This window comes from Chiloscyllium punctatum, chromosome 5 (genome assembly GCF_047496795.1).
Source record: "Chiloscyllium punctatum isolate Juve2018m chromosome 5, sChiPun1.3, whole genome shotgun sequence".
Classification (NCBI taxonomy): domain Eukaryota; kingdom Metazoa; phylum Chordata; class Chondrichthyes; order Orectolobiformes; family Hemiscylliidae; genus Chiloscyllium; species Chiloscyllium punctatum.
In genome coordinates, this window is record NC_092743.1 from 38971331 (window position 1) to 38987955 (window position 16625).

The 16625-nt window shown below is 41.8% G+C and overlaps 1 protein-coding gene across 1 annotated transcript in view; it reads right to left on the reverse strand.

The window, feature by feature from the left end:
• Positions 1–16625, reverse strand: part of ccdc12 (coiled-coil domain containing 12) — an 82198-nt gene that overhangs the window by 12300 nt on the left and 53273 nt on the right. The window contains exon 2 of the mRNA XM_072570078.1: positions 12623–12702. Coding sequence (XP_072426179.1) covers positions 12623–12702 — 80 coding nt within the window. The remainder of the gene's footprint in view (positions 1–12622; positions 12703–16625) is intronic.

Here is a 16625-nt window from a genome sequence, read left to right on the forward strand (position 1 = left end):
AAATGGTACAAGTGGTACACAGCAGTCAAAGATGGAATAAACTTGGAAAGAAGAAAATAAGGCCAAGTTAGGAAGAAATAGATTGAGAAGACTGAATGGACTGAAATAGAATAGATTTCAGGAAGGCTATAGCAGAAGACTGCACAGGCACTCCAATTCTCTCAGTTTCCTCTTCATAATTGTTCTGACAATCCCAACAAGAATATATTCTTCGCCTCTGCCATCCTCAGTGCTTCTCCCACAAGCTGTTTATCCACAAATTTGAATTTGTGTGACTGCTGCCTTTTCAAGGATCCTTAACGACAAGATTTTTTTTAGTACTGATTTATCAGCTAGGAGAGAGCGCGTTAGTAATCAACAAAACATGCCCTAACTCATGTTTGACGTGATGCGTGAGACCTCCTCAAGTCCAGAGTGAATGTTGAGGACATCCATGACAATTCCATCCCAGCTGAATACCACTGTGCTGCTATCTCATGTGCATTTATTCTGCTGGTGGGATAGGATGTACCCAGTGATAGCAACGCCTGGGACATGGTCTGTAAGGTACATCTTTGAGTATGACTATGTCAGGATGTTGTTTGACAACTCTGTGCAACAGTTCTCCCAATCCTGGTACAAAACCTCAAAAGTTAGAAAGGAGTAATTTTCAGGATTGGTAGGGCTGCGTTTTCCAATGTTGATGGCAGGTGGTCAATACAATTTCATTTCTTTGTGTAGACTTTGTTGCAATTTGATACAACAGAGTGGCTTGCTAGATCATTTCAAAGTCAACCACATTGCTGAAGGTCTGAAGTCACATGTAGGCCAGATTAGGTAAGGACTTTTTTCCCAATTGAGAATAGTTACATGGTTTTTATTTCTTACTTTCATAAATCAATTTTCTTTAACTTTTATCCATTATTGATTCCTCAAAGATTCCCAACCCTAGAGTCTATTACTATTTTCTGTTCTTTGAATGCATTTGTTTTTGATTGAATATGCTCCTTGTCCACTTTTGTCAATCATGGGTGGTTCATCCTTCTCAGAAAGTCCTCCTTTCTGACTAGAATAAATTTTGCCGGGTGTTAAAAAGCATCTGGTTAAATGTCTAGCACTGAACATCTCCTCACCTTGCACTTGGTCTATATTCCCAGCATGGTTTTAGATACTACTTTTTTCCATACCTCTATTACTGTCCTTAATTAAGTTCAGGACACTGGTTTGAAACCCAATTTGCTCTTCCTCAAAGTGAATTTGAAAGTCTACCATGTTGTGATTGCTGCCTTTTCAAGATCCGATCTAATCATACATTTCTGAATCTAAAATGGCCTGTTCCAGGGCAAGAAGTGCAATGTACTGCTCTAAGAAACAATCCCTGATGCAATCCACAAATTCACCTTCCATGTTACCCTTGCCCAACTAATTTGTCCAGTCAATACACAGTTTAGATTCACCTCTGACAATTGTAGTGCCTTCTGAAACACGTCCACTACTTCCTGATTTATACTTTGGCGTAGAGAGAGAGAACTCTTTGCGGGCCTGTACCCCATGGCTTCTTTCCCTTGCCATTCTTTATTTCCACCCACATCACAGTCTAGTGCAGCTGTATCACTACGCATAATGGCATTGATACCTTCCTTTATTAACAAAGCTATCTCACTTCCTTTTCCTCTTTGCCTATTCTTCTGGAACATCGAATACTCTTGAATATTGAGTTTTCAGTCTTAACCCGTCCAATAATGACCTTTCTTTCATAGCTATTTAGTCATATTCATTTTTTCTATTTGGACCATCAACTCGTCTACCTTGTTATTTTGCATGCATTTACATAAAAAGCTTTGGCATTTTGCTATTATTGCTTTCTGGTTTCTAATTTCCACTACACTCTTCTGTATGTATATTTCATAAAAGTCCTGTAGAGTGGAAACAGGACATTTGGCCCAACAAGTCTATACCAACCCTCTGAAGAGTATCCCACCCAGACCCATTCCCCTACCCCAATTACTCTAAATTTCCTTTAATTACTGCACTTAACCTACACATCCCTGAACACTATGGGCAATTTTACTTGGCCAATTCACCTAACCTGCACATCTTTGGACTGTGGGAGGAAACCAGAGCCCGAGTAAATGTACAGAGAGAGAATGTGCAAACTCCACACAGTCACCCAAGGCTGGAATTGAACCCAAGTCCCTGGTGCTGTGATGCAGCAGTGCTAACCACTAAGCCACGATGCTGCCCGATATCTACCACTTTCCCTGCATTTCTGGTCTCCATTTTTAAAATTTATTTCAACTTCACTTCAATTGGACCTCTCACCTAGGAAGTAGAGATAGAAATAGAGCTAGAAAATCAACCAACATCATTGACCTAAAGGTAAACTAAACAATAAAATGTTGCAAAGTACCAGCAACATCTGTTTGCATGAGGGGGAAGCGAAAGAGAGACAGAGACAGAGGGAGAGGAGAGAGAGAGAAACCTCATCAAACATGCTGTAGTATAGTCAGGTAGCCGATAGGTCCCTGTATCAATGCAGTCAGCTGAGTGGGGATCCTTCATGAGTGCTGTCACATGAGGTACTGAGGCCTTTGGCTTTCATGCATGTCAGAAGGCCATCATCTTGGCCAGTCTGTATCACATCAGACCAGTAAGTTAGCTCACATCCAGAATGGGCAAAGGAAAAGTGTCCATTCAATGCTTGCCCAGTAGCCCACTTGAGGTGCAGTGATACTGTCCCTATCCCTGGACTGAGAGGCCCGGAGTTCAAGTCTCACCGATCCAAAGGTGTTTTGTAACTTCTCTGAATAGGTTGATTAAAAAAATTTTTAAAAAACACAAAGCACGTATAATGGAGGTTTTCATAGTGTAACTCTGCAATGAACAAAGAATCAATAACAGTTTTCTTCTTTTTTATTATCCTCTATTTCTGAAATATCAGGTTAGTCACTGAAGTAAAGTCAAAGTCAAAACCACCTGGAGGCCATCATGCGAATCTTGACAAGGTTACTAGAATATCCAGTGGACAAGGACAATACAGCTAAATCTGATACTTTTCTCATCTAACATCCATCTCTCACGTGCACACACTTCCTAGCTATGATCATTTGATAGTGATTGAGAATGAATTCCTGGTATTTATTCTCTTCCTTCCTGAGCACAATCACACAAAGAGCACTGAAGCATTCCTGTCATTACAACACTTGAACGTCACAGTGCACAGGTGCTGTCTCTGTCTTGCAGAATATCTGCCACTTGAGGGCAGCAAATATTACATCAATCACTCCAAATGGCATTCTAGAAAGTTTTTGAAACATACAAGCAACTGAAAGGACAGCTTAGTATTTTAAATTTCTAGCTCAGTAACTCTGGTGATGCAGCTAATTTGCTAAAATAATAAATTATATAATGGGATGGATTAAGAGTATTGCCAAACATTTCTATCAACTATCAGAGGGGAAGCTGCAAAGGACACTTACCCTGAACATTGGCTGCAAGACTTAAAATACAGGAGCAAGGAAGAGGGTAAGAGGTGTTCACACACAGAAATGCTGAAGTTTTGAGAAGACAAACATGAGGCTGCAGTAAACAGATGCAATACAAAAGGGTGCAAAGCTAAGGTCCCTGAGAGACGGGTAATGTCAGTTGCACTTATTTGAGATGTTTGTGGGAAAAATTTTGTTCACAAGGGTGTGTCATAGAGATGAAAGCCAAATATAAGAAAACAGGTTGGTAAGAGGTTTGCTCATAGCTAGTGAACCAGTCTTTTAGCATACTCTGGGAATACTAAACAAAGTAATGTTTTCTGGGGGAAATTTTGGCAAACGAAAATTCGTTATGGCAAGCACTGGGTAATGCAACATTTTAAATAAATACAAGGCTCAGTAGAGAGGGGTCAGTTTAAGGTAAGACAGATGACAGAATGAAAACATAGGTAGGCCAGATTGGTCTGAATAGATTGATCAATTAATCTCTGAATCATAATATAGGTAAATAGTGTACTCCCAACCCCTCTAACAAGTCAGGCTGCATAGTATAATTAAAAACTTTTCAAAGTTAATGATGTCTGAATGCAAGATTTTTGATGTGTAATGTTAACTTTGTTTGTCTCTCTACACCTAATGCCTGGTCTGTTCAGTATCTCCAACATTGTAAGTTATCAGATTTCAGCTTCCACACTGCTTTTGTCTAAGTATCTGGTTGGAAATGAGGCCCGATCAGAGGAGAATCTTTTATTTTTAGATTGCCATCTATACTGGAAGCTAAAGTGGTTCGTTGGATTTTTGTTACCCAAGACCTTCAACTTTCATCACAATGCTTCACAGTTTCACAATGTGAGCCACTCTAAGCTCCAAGCTGTTCTGTCGGGGCCATAAGCATTCCTCACTCTAGAGAATGTCACAACCTCAGTTGGTACACATTTCAGGAAGTAGTGATGGACTGCTGTTGGGATCACACAATATAAAAGAAAGAATAACACCATTTCAATTAATACAGGTCTACGTATCTTGGTCTCTAATATCAGATTTTTTCTTGGTATCCTGCTCAATATCTATCCATTAACTAACATCATTAAACTAACTTTCACAAAACTGATGATGGAAGCCTGTACTGCATAAAAGGGCTTACATTTCATGCAACAATGACTATACTTATTTTGAGTTGAGGGGGCAAACATGGCCTTACTTTAAAAAGTCAATTAAAAGCCGAGGGAAGTGATTGCTGGGCCCATTGCTGAGATATTTGTAACATCAATAGTCACAGGTGAGGTGCCAGCGGACTGGAGGTTAGCTAACGTGGTACCACTACTTAAGGTGGTAAGAAAAAGGCAGGGAACTGTAGACCAGTGAGCCTGATGTCAGTGGTGGGCAAGTTGTTAGAGAGAATCCTGATGGACAGGACATATACATATTTGGAAAGGCAAGGTCTGATTAGGGAAAGTCAACATGACTTTGTGTGTGGGATATCATGTCTCACGAAATTTGAGTTTTTTGAAGAAGTAACAAAGAGGATTGATGGGGGCAGAGCGGTGGACGTGATCGATATGGACTTCAGTGGCATTTGATAAGGTTTCCCATGGGTGGCTGGTTAGCAAGGTTAGATCTCATGGGTTACAGGGAGAACTAGCCATTTTGATACAGAACTGGCTTGAAGGCAGAAAACAGAATGTGGTGGTGAAGGGTTGTTTTTCAGACTGGATGCCACAAGGATCGGTGCTGGGTCCACTACTTTTTGTCATTTATATAAATGATTTGGATGTGAGCATAAGAGGTATAGTTAGTAAGCTTGCAGGTGACACCAAAATTGGAGGTGTACTGGACAGCAAAGGTTATCTCAGATTATAACAGGATCTTGATCAGATGGGCCAATGGGCTTAGGAAAGGCAGACAGTGTTTAATTTAGATAAATGCGAGGTGCTGCATTTTGGAAAAGAAATCAGAGCAGGACTTATACACTTAATGGGAAGGTCCTAGGGAGTGTTGCTGAACAAAGATCTTGGAATGCAGGTTCATAGCTCCTTGAAAGTGGAGTCGCAGATAGGTAGGATAGTGAAGAAGGTGTTTGGTATGCTTTCCTTTATCGGCCAGAGTATTGAGTACAGGAGTTGGGAGTCATGTTGCGGCTGTACAGGACATTGGTTAGGCCACTGTTGGAATATTGCGTGCAATTCTGGTCTCCTTCCTATCAGAAAGATGTTGTTAAACTTGAAAGGGTTCAGATAAGATTTACAAGGATGTTGCCAGGGTTGGAGGATTTGAACGAGAGGGAAAAGCTGAATAGGCTGAGGCTGTTTTCCCTGGAGCATTGGAGGCTGAGGGGTGACCTTATAGAGGCTTAGAAAATCACGGGGGCATGGATAGAATAAATCGGCAAAATCCTTCCCCTGGGGTGGGAAAGTCCAAGACTAGATGGCATACATTTCGGGTGAGAGAGGAAAGATATAAAAGGGACCTGATGGGCAACTTTTTCCACACAGAGGGTGATATGTGTATGGAATGAGCTGCCAGAGGAAGTGGTGGAGGCTGGTACAATTGCAACATTTAAAAGGCATTCGGATGGGTATATGAATAGGAAGGGTTTGGAGGAATATGGGCTGGGTGCTGGCAGGTAGGACTAGATTGGGTCGGGATATCTGGTCGGCATGGATGGGTTGGACTGAAGGGTCTGTTTCCAGGCTGTACATCTCTATGACTCTATATAAAAGGGACCTAAGGGCAACCTTTTCATGCTGAGGGTGGTGCATGCATGGAATGAGCTGCCAGAGGAAGTGGTGGAGGCTGGGACAATTAGAAATTTTAAAAGGCATCTGGATGGGGGTATGAAAATGAAAGGTTTAGAGGAATATGGGCCAAGTGCTGGTAAATGGGACTAGATTAGATTAGGATATCTGGTCGGCGTGGACAAGTTGGACCGAAGGATCTGTTTCCGTGCTGTACATCCCTATGACTCTTTGAAAATACTGTGGGTCCTGAAAATCTGAAACAAACACAGAATACTTAAGAAATTTAGCACATCTGGCTACATCTGTGGAAACAGAAACAGAGTTAACTTTCAAATCCAGTATGAATCTTATACATACTGGATTTGAAATACAATGTACACATAAGTCCCTGTTTCACCTCAGAAGTGTGGGGCCTTGAACAATGAGGAGGCCTCCTGCATTCATATGGAAAGATGCAAAGGGGAGAGATGGAATATCTGGTTCAATTAAGGAGTGGACTGGGGTTTGTGGAGGGATCAGTCTTTTCAGAGAATCAAAGATTATCAAGTGTATGCAGGAATGTCAAGTTGAGTTTAAAATCAAATTAGCCATAATCTTATTGAATGATAGAGCAGGCTCAAATAGTTGGTGGCCTTAGATTAGATTTTCCTACAGCATGGAAACAGGCCCTTCAGCCCAACCAGTCCACACCAACCCTCCGAAGAGTAACCCACCCAGACCCATTGCCCTCTGACTCATGCACCTAATACTATGGTAAAAACAATGATTGCAGATGCTGAAAACCAAATACTGGATTAGTGGTGCTGGAAGATCACAGCAGTTCAGGCAGCATCCAACGAGCAGCAAAATCGACGTTTCGGGCAAAAGCCCTTCATCAGGAATAAAGGCAGTGAGCTTCAGGCTTCAGGCTCACTGCCTTTATTCCTGATGAAGGGCTTTTGCCCGAAACATCGATTTCGCTGCTCGTTGGATGCTGCCTGAACTGCTGTGCTCTTCCAGCATCACTAATCCACCTAATACTATGGCCAATTCACCTGACCTGCACATCTTTGGATTGTGGAGGGAAACTGGAGCACCCGGAGAAAACCCACGCAGACACGAGGAGAACGTGCAAACTCCACACAGACAGTCACCCGAGGTTGGAATCGAACCTGGGACCCTGGTGCTGTGAGGCAGCAGTGCTAACCACTGTGCCCCAAATGTTCATGTGTTCTTTGGAATGCTGATAGGGACGATATGTTTAAAGCAGTTAGCACTCAGAAAGGTTAACTAACATTACAAGATAAGCTCTGCCCATCAGGTTCCTGTGAGGAGCTAATCATTTCATACCTGTGTTCAAACCACTATGTTCCATGCAGCTAAACAGTACTGTGTAATTATTCTCAAGTCTATCTTAAAGTCTCACAAGATACAATATATCAGTGTTACATGAGTGTAACTAGCTCAATGCCATTTAATTAACATACTCTGTTCAACAAGACTCTCGTTCTGCCAAAGACTTCATCTGGGCATTGTTCAAGGAACTGTGAACCTGCACTCCAAGGTCTCTTTGTTCAGCAACACTTCCCAGGACCTTTCCCACCTGGCAAATGGGACTAGATTAGTTGAGGATATCTGGTCGGCTTGGACGAGTTGGACTGAAGGTCTGACTCCTTGCTGTACATCTCGATGACTGTTATTTCTCTCTGTATAATAATCTAAGTATTGCTGCATTAGATAAAATAACCTACAGATATAAATCAACATCACAGCAGCAGGGACCTTGTATTAAAATAAACACCATATCTCTGGCAGATATTTAAAAAACCATTGAAGACCGATGGCAAAGCATCAATGAATTCTGAAAATTCAGACAACCAGCAGTATCAGTTTCTGAGACTATAGTCAGCATTCAGAGCATTCGGTAAGGTATCGACCAGTCAAAAGAGAAAGCCAGTTTCTTTTTGACTGAAATCTCTTTGAAGATACAAGTAATATCTAAGGGTCAATTCACTTGAAATAAAGGGACTGAAGTTACAAATATGAGCTAACTAAAGGTTAAAAATGTGCTAACAGTGAATATTTTACTCCTGTCTCACATAAAAATTCAATAGCCACTGCTTCGTTTTTTTTTAAAAGAAAAGCAACTAATTATCTAGTGCTCCAATAGGAAATACAGCTTTAAAAAATACCAGGAACCCATCTTTACACTAACCTCAATTTTTTTTCACATTGGTGCCAAAATATACAAGTCAAAAATGATGTCTCCTTATTTGGCATGATTGCAGTACGCAGGCAAAAAAGCTTCATACACAATCCTAAACTAAAAGCCTGCAGTTCTCAAACCAACATTTTGAAGGGACCAAGACCAATAAAGGTGCACCAACAGGGAACAATGAAGGGAAATTGAAACAAAAGAAAGGAATGATAAAAGAGAAGCAATAAAAATTTTAAAAATTACACTGCACTTTATTCTTAAAAAATGCACACATCTTGCAAAGAGAAATGGAAGATAAACAATTATGAATTGAGGATCCAGGAACATATTTGTTGAACTACAACTATTCAAACAGTATACATTTCTATTTTGCAGAACAGCAGACAAATTTTCTCAGCCCATTCTCCTGCCTTCTCTCCATAATCTTTGATCCCCTTACTAATCAAGAATGTATCTGTCTTCAATACAATCAGAGACTTGGCCTCCACAGTTTTCTGGCAAGGATTTCCACAGATTGTCAAGTCATACAGCACGGAATCAGACCCCTCAGTCCAACTTGCCCCCACTAAACAGACATCCCAATCTGATCTAATCCCATTTGCAAGCATTTGGTCCATGTCCCTCCAAACCCTTCCTATTCATATAACCATCCAAATGCCTTTTAAATGTTCTAATTGTTCCAGCCTCCACCACTTCCTCTGGCAGCTCATTCCATATATGCACCACCCTCTGCATGAAAAAGTTACTTCTTAAAATCTTTTTCCCCCTCTCACCTGAAAACCTTTAGCTTTGGATGCCCCACCCTATGAAAAAGATCTTGGCTATTTAACCTACCCATGCTCCTCACGATTTTATAAACCTCTTTAAGGCAGTGAGCCTGAAGCGTGGAGAGATAAGCTAGAGGAGGGTGGGGATGGGGAGAAAGTGGCATAGAGTACAATGGGTGAGTGGGGGAGGGGATGAAGCTGATAGGTCAGGGAGGAGAGGGTGGAGTGGATAGGTGGAAAAGGAGATAGTCAGGTAGGACAAATCCGGACAAGTCATGGGAACAGTGCTGAGCTGGAAGTTTGGAACTAGGGTGAGGTGGGGAAGGGGAAATAAGGAAACTGTTGAAGTCCACATTGATGTCCTGGGGTTGAAGTGTTCCGAGGCGGAAGATGAGGCATTCTTCCTCCCCCTCCCACTCTGCCGAGGACATGGAGGTCCTGGGCCTCCTTCACCGCCGCTCCCTCACCACTAGACGCCTGGAGGAAGAACGCCTCATCTTCCGCCTCGGAACACTTCAACCCCAGGGCATCAATGTGGACTTCAACAGTTTCCTCATTTCGCCTTCTCCCACCTCACCCGAGTTCCAAACTTCCAGCTCAGCACTGTCCCCATGACTTGTCCGGACTTGTCCTACCTGCCTATCTCCTTTTCCACCTATCCACTCCACCCTCTCCTCCCTGACATATCACCTTCATCCACTCACCCACTGTACTCTATGCTACTTTCTCCCCACCCCCACCCTCCGCTAGCTTATCTCTTCACGCTTCAGGCTCACTGCCTTTATTCCTGATGAAGGGCTTTTGCCCGAAATGTCGATTTCGAAGCTCCTTGGATGCTGCCTGAACTGCTGTGCTCTTCCAGCACCACTAATCCAGAACACTATTGGAGATGTCTTTCTTTAAACAAGACATGAAACCAAGATCCCATTTGTCACTTTTGTTTAAAACTGCACTCTTCATAGATTGGAAGCTATCCTGGCATCCAAGTCACCACTATACACTCAAATAACATGATCAAAAACAGATACGCTGTTCAGCTATCTCATTTGCAGTTTGTTGTACTTTTTGGTCCAAAATGCCCTGCATTATAAAAAGAAAGAATTGCAAGTACTTTGAAAGGCTGTACCAAGATGTGGTTTGAGCACACAATCTTATTTATTTGGTTCCAAACATTTTGGGATCCACTGGGGTAGGGAATGGTTCAATAATAAGCACAAGTTCATGTTTTTATCAATGAATGGAAGTCAGCCAAAACCCACAAGGGAAAATTCGAGAGGGCAGGAGACAACAGCCTTTTTCCAAATGTCCTTCTCCTGACTAAGAAAGAGCAGTTAAAAAAATCTTGCAATAGACATTCTACTCAAAAAAATTGAAGGTATTTAACAAAATTGCTTTAATAAAACATACAATACAGATTTGATCAGAAATTTAGGTCGTAGAAGCCAATACACTGAGATTTAGAAATCCCTCAACAGTGAAAAATTGGAAGCAGCTGCAAGCCTCCAGGTGTCATTAAACAGCACTATTTGCCTGGGAAAAGTCAGCTGTGGTCTGATCATTGTGAATTCTACACATTTCTAAACAGTGATGTTTCAACATGCTATTCCTTCCCTCCCAAAGTAGACTTAATAGACAAAAGATAGGCCATTGTTTTGGGTAGACACTCACTACTAACTGATTAATTAACACCTTTACTAGTCTTTTATCTATCCAAGCTTGAAGGCAGGCTCTGAGTCATGAGGTTACACTTTCAAACCCCACCCAGTGAGCACAGAATCTAATCAGCACTGTGCTAAGTGACAGCCACGTCACCAATGACACAAATCGTTCCAATGAGACTTTAAATCTAGGTCCTGCTTGCCTGTACCTGTACTGACTTGGCATCATAGATCCCATGGCACGATACCAAAGAGGAGGAAATACCCCAGTGATGGACAATGTTCATCCCTCAACGATCACCACGTCAACAGGAGGCTCACTGCTGTTATGAGATTTGATAGGGAGGTGCCGGTGTTGGACTGGGATGGACACAGTTAAAAATCTCACAATCCCAGGTTATAGTCCTGGTGTTGCGAGATTTTTGACATTATGAGATTTGTCATCCCAAAAAGGATTGTCACATTTGTAGAACTATCACCATAAGTGCTTCAAAAGTCAGAAGTCACATGACACCAGGTTATAGTCCAACAGACTTATTTGAAATCACAAGCTTTCTGAGCGCTGCTCCTTTGTCAGATGAAGTTGCACTTATTATTGCACCATTCACCTGACAAAGGGACAATGCTCCAAAAGCTTGTGATTTCAAATAAACCTGCTGGACTATAACCTGGTGTCAAGTGACTTCTGACCTTGTCCACCCCGGTCCAGCACCAGCACCTCCACATGACGCTTCCAAAGTAGTTAACAATTCTCTGCAAGTGTAACAAACTTTGGGAAGATTCAGGGAAGTTTGTGAGGATGCTACAAAAGTCTTCTTCAACAGATCCTATTATATTATATTTCAGGTGTACACGCAGTCATCTGCTGGTACAGAACTTGAGTGTTATTGAAAAAAGTTTGTTTTCTCAAAGTTTTTCATCTTGCACTCATTAGGATAATTCACAAGGATACCAACTTAGTGAAAGAAGCATTTCTGTTGGTTATACTCATTCTCTGTATATTGCTTATATTCTATTCTTACTTCAGAGTTCTAATACTTTTAGTTTCCACTTAGTTCCTTCCTGCTGTACTTTTTGTCAAATTGTAATCTCTTTCAAAAAATACTTAAAATGGGATTGAGGTTTAAAAAAGATTTCATCTATTTGAAATGTACCAAGAGCTTTAACTGTAGTTAACTCATTTTAAATAAGATTTTAATTTCTTGGACTCAGCAGAAATCCACTGTTTGTAGTGTCAGTTCCAACTCAGAGGCAACTATGCTGAACCTAAATTGCTCAGTTAACCCAGCAAGTCCTTGACCCACAAAGTGAGGGAAGATCATTGTAATCAAGCCAACCTTGTCCCAAGACAGCTTTGTTTTAATTCATTGGATATGAGCTTAATATTTTTAATGCATCTGTGCCTGCCCTCGAGGAGATGGTGATGGGTTGGCTTCTTGAACTGCTGTGGCCACTTGGCCACAGTTAAATGAGTGAGCAGATTAAATTTTAAATTGTTAAATTCCCATCATCTCCCCATCACTCCCAAAGGCTCTGACACTGTTGTTTCATTAGGCTCCACAACCTAAAGCAGTTCTCTGACACTGTGGACAAGAATGAAGCACAACAATAAGTAGTGCTGAATGGTAAGTATAAAGTATACTCAATGTTCTAATCTTTATGATCTCAAGATTCTCCATCCTGACGAGTCTAATAGTCACACAAAGCCAACTGGCGTCTGTAGAACTGCAACAGCATACAAGTTAGTGTGAAAAACAAAGGAAAGTTAGGGTAAAAATGTTAAGACAGTTCTACTCACCGGTGCTTCACCTCCTCATTCGTTTCCTTGTCTTCTCTGAGCTGTTTATTTTCTGGCTCTCCTTCATCTTGGTTTCGGTTCTATAGATCAAAATGTAAAGAGTAAATTGATTCACTTTGCCTGCAGTGCACTACTGTTCTCACATTAAGTCAAATAGTACAGGAACAGTTCAACTCATCCATGTCAACCAAGTTTCCCAAAATAAACTAGCATTTAATGTGCAACCAGATTGCAGTTCATTCAATTCTCCAAATAAAATTCACGTAATCGAGGTGAAAAATGCATCACTTTGTACTGGAGTAATTTATTGATTCTAAATTACATGTTGGAGCTATCAGAAAAGCATTTTAACCTTTTTAAAACCTGCTCAGTCCAGTCTTTAAAATATAAATCATTGTTATTGGTGTCAGACTTCACATGGCAAATGTGGCTTCATGAAAAATGATGACCCAACTAACATGCTGTAGAACACACGATGTTGATGGTCCCATACCACGACAAAGATCAGCTGCTGCACAAGGAGAGGAGACAGAACGAGAGGAGTAACAAAGTTGAATGACCAGGAATGTCTATTTAAATCCAAGATGAAACATTAGTGTGCAATAAACTTTGCTCAACTTCTCCTGTCAACTCCATTACATATTCTGGAAACTTTATATGTTGCCCTTGCTTCACTCTGGCTTGTGTCTGGTCTCCCACAGCTCTCTCTTTGAAGTAAGCTCACCAAGCTCCTGTTCCTTCTTACCCACATTCTTTTCTTTCTCTTCCATTCTCCCTCAAAATTGTTTGACCTTCTTTCTTTCCATGCCATTCTTCTGAGGTCAAGTATCCCTCATACTCCAGTTTCTGGTTTCTTGCTCCCTTTCTTCCAGCATGCATTGTATTGGATATGCAATATAGCCTGTTCCTTAATAAAGGTTTCAATATTGTGCAAAACAACCAACACATTAAACTAAAGATTTACTTCTATTTAGGAATGAATGACTGAATGATATTGGAAACGTGCATGACATTTTCTTTGATCAAAAAATATGCAAGTCACCAGTAAAATAAATATATGGGCTGAAGAACTTCTGTTTTAAATGAAGGACAGGGAGCAAAAGAAAAACTTTACAATAACTTTTTCAAATCCTGGGTAGAGTCAATGTTAATGCAGAGACATTTACAGACTCTGACATGATACACTGTAGATTCTAGTTCCTTTCCTTGAATGTATCCCATAAACATTCAAAGGCATGACCATTTATGCTAATAATTAATATTTTGAGGTGCTGGTTCTGACATAAATATGAACTGTGCTTTCACTTCCCTGAATAGCCTACAGGCAATCAAAGACAACTCAAATCTTCCAAATGCAAAAGCATGTCCTAGCTTGTCTCTCATACTTGCTAAAAACAAGTACAACTCAAATGCATTCACAAAGTAAATTAGCTCCCCACCTACATTTTGAAATGTTTGAGCAGAGAGCCAAACTCTTTCAACCTCAGCAGGTGTTAACTATCATCCACCCGGTTTCCATATCAGGTATGATAATAGCTGTGACACAGCCATTTGCTTCCCTCTCCACATTTTGCATACAATCTGGGAGGCAGTGTGAGACCCAAAGTTAACATATCAGAGTCACAGAAGTGTTAAGGTGTGGAAGACAGCTACTCATTCTGTCTTGCCTGCATTGCTTTATTAAACAAACATCATTTCTTATACAAAATCCTGCTTTTTCCTATATTCATGCATACATTTTATTGAAATAATCATCAAATGGCTCTTGAATGCCTCAACTGAACAACATAGTGGACATAATATAAACTGAATAATATAATGATCAACTTGATCTCAACAATGGCAACATGAGACTTTCAACCTATATCCACAATTTTGGAGAATACGGAATAGGACAATTATATCATCCTTCCAAACCAATTTGCATCTGCAGGCAGGTTTGTGAGTGCTTAGAGTGTGAAGTCTAGTTGTTAAAAGTCTTTCACTGACATGGAGAGGCATAGAACAGGAACAGCTAATTAAGTATTCCAAATAGTAAAACACACTCAAATCCATGCAAAGTTCACAAACCTGCAGATTAAAAATCCTTTCTCTCACACTAAAGATTAATGTTAAACTGACTTTCAGGGAGAGTTACTCAATGATCAATTGAAAACTTCAAAAAGGAACTCATTTAAAAGATGTAGAAAGAAAGGAAACTGAGGGTTCAAAGCATGGGTTTGACATTTTTTTGAATGGGAGGTAGAGGAAGGAAATTATCACTTGTTAAAGTGGGAAGTTAAATGGAGATACAGAAGTAATGTTCGCAATATAATCAAATGCTGAAAAATGTGTTGCTGGAAAAGCGCAGCAGGTCAGGCAGCATCCAAGGAGCAGGAGAATCGATGTTTCGGGCATAAGCCCTTCTTCAGGAATGAGGAAGGTGTGCCAAGCAGGCTGAGCTATAAAGTAGGGAGGAGGGACTTGGGGGAGGGGCGTTGGGAATGCGATAAGTGGAAAGAAGTTCAGGTGAGGGTGATAGGCCGGAGAGGGGGTGGGGGTGGGGGTGGGGGTGGGGGTGGGGGTGGGGGTGGGGGCGGAGAGGTCGGGAAGAAGACTGCACGTCAAGAAGGCGGTGCTGAGTCCAAGGGTTGGGACTGAGATAAGGTGGGGGGAGGGGAAATGAGGAAGCTGGAGAAATCTGCATTCATCCCTTGTGGTTGGAGGGTTCCTAGGCGGAAGATGAGGCGCTCTTCCTCCAGGCGTCGTGTTTCCATGATCTGGCGATGGAGGTGGCCAAGGACCTGCATGTCCTTGGCAGGAGTGGGAGGGGGAGTTAAAGTGTTCAGTGGTTGGGTTGGTTGGTGCGGGTGTCCCAGAGGTGTTCTCTGAAACATTCCGCAAGTAGGCGGCCTGCCTCCCCAATGTAGAGGAGGCCACATCGTTTACCTGAACCATCTCAGACTCCTCCCTCCCCTTCCTAGACCTCTCCATTTCTATCTCGGGCGACCAACTCAACATGGACATTTACTATAAACCGACCAACTCCCACAGCTACCTAGATTACACCTCCTCCCATCCTGCCCCCTGTAAAAACACCATCCCATATTCCCAATTCCTTCGCCCCCGCCGCGTCTGCTCCCAGGAGGACCAATTCCAATAGCAAACAACCCAGATGGCCTCCTTCTTCAAAGACTGCAATTTCCCCTCAGACGTGGTCGACAATGCTCTCCACCACATCTCCTCCACTTCCCTTGAACCCCCGCCCCTCCAATCGCCACCAGAGCGCCTCATCTTCTGCCTAGGAACCCTCCAACCACAAGGGATGAACGCAGATTTCTCCAGCTTCCTTATTTCCCCTCCTCTCCACCTTATCTCAGTCCCAACCCTCGGACTCAGCACCACCTTCTTGACCTGCAATCTTCTTCCCGACTTCTCCGCCTCATCACCCTCACCTTAACTTCCTTCCACTTAACGCCCCTCCCCCAAAATCTCTCCTCCCTACTTTTTATCTCAGCCTGCTTGGCACACCTTCCTCATTCCTGAAGAAGGGCTTATGCCTGAAACGTCGATTGTCCTGTTCCTTGGATGCTGCCTGACCTGCTGCACTTTTCCAGCAACACATTTTCAGCTCTGATCTCCAGCATCTGCAGTCCTCACTTTCTCCTAATATAGTCAAATGTTCAAAGGCAAAGTGTACAATAACACAGTGATTATAGTACTGGACTATTAAACCCCATTATCAAAATTTGGTGCATGAGGTGCAGATTAAGCAACCTACTTAGTCTTGGATGGTATCAAACATCGAGTGCTGATGGAGCTGCACTCATCCAGGCATGTCAACCTTTATTCCAGGAAGAGTCACAGCTCAGGAACAAAAAAAAACACTTCTACTTTGAAAGCACCTTCCATCTCAAAAACCTTACATTATACTCAACATAAAATGAATTGTGAACCATGAAATGCAGTGTAGAACACCAAAACAAAACAGACAAGGCGGTGGATTGGCAGAAAGCAAGGACAT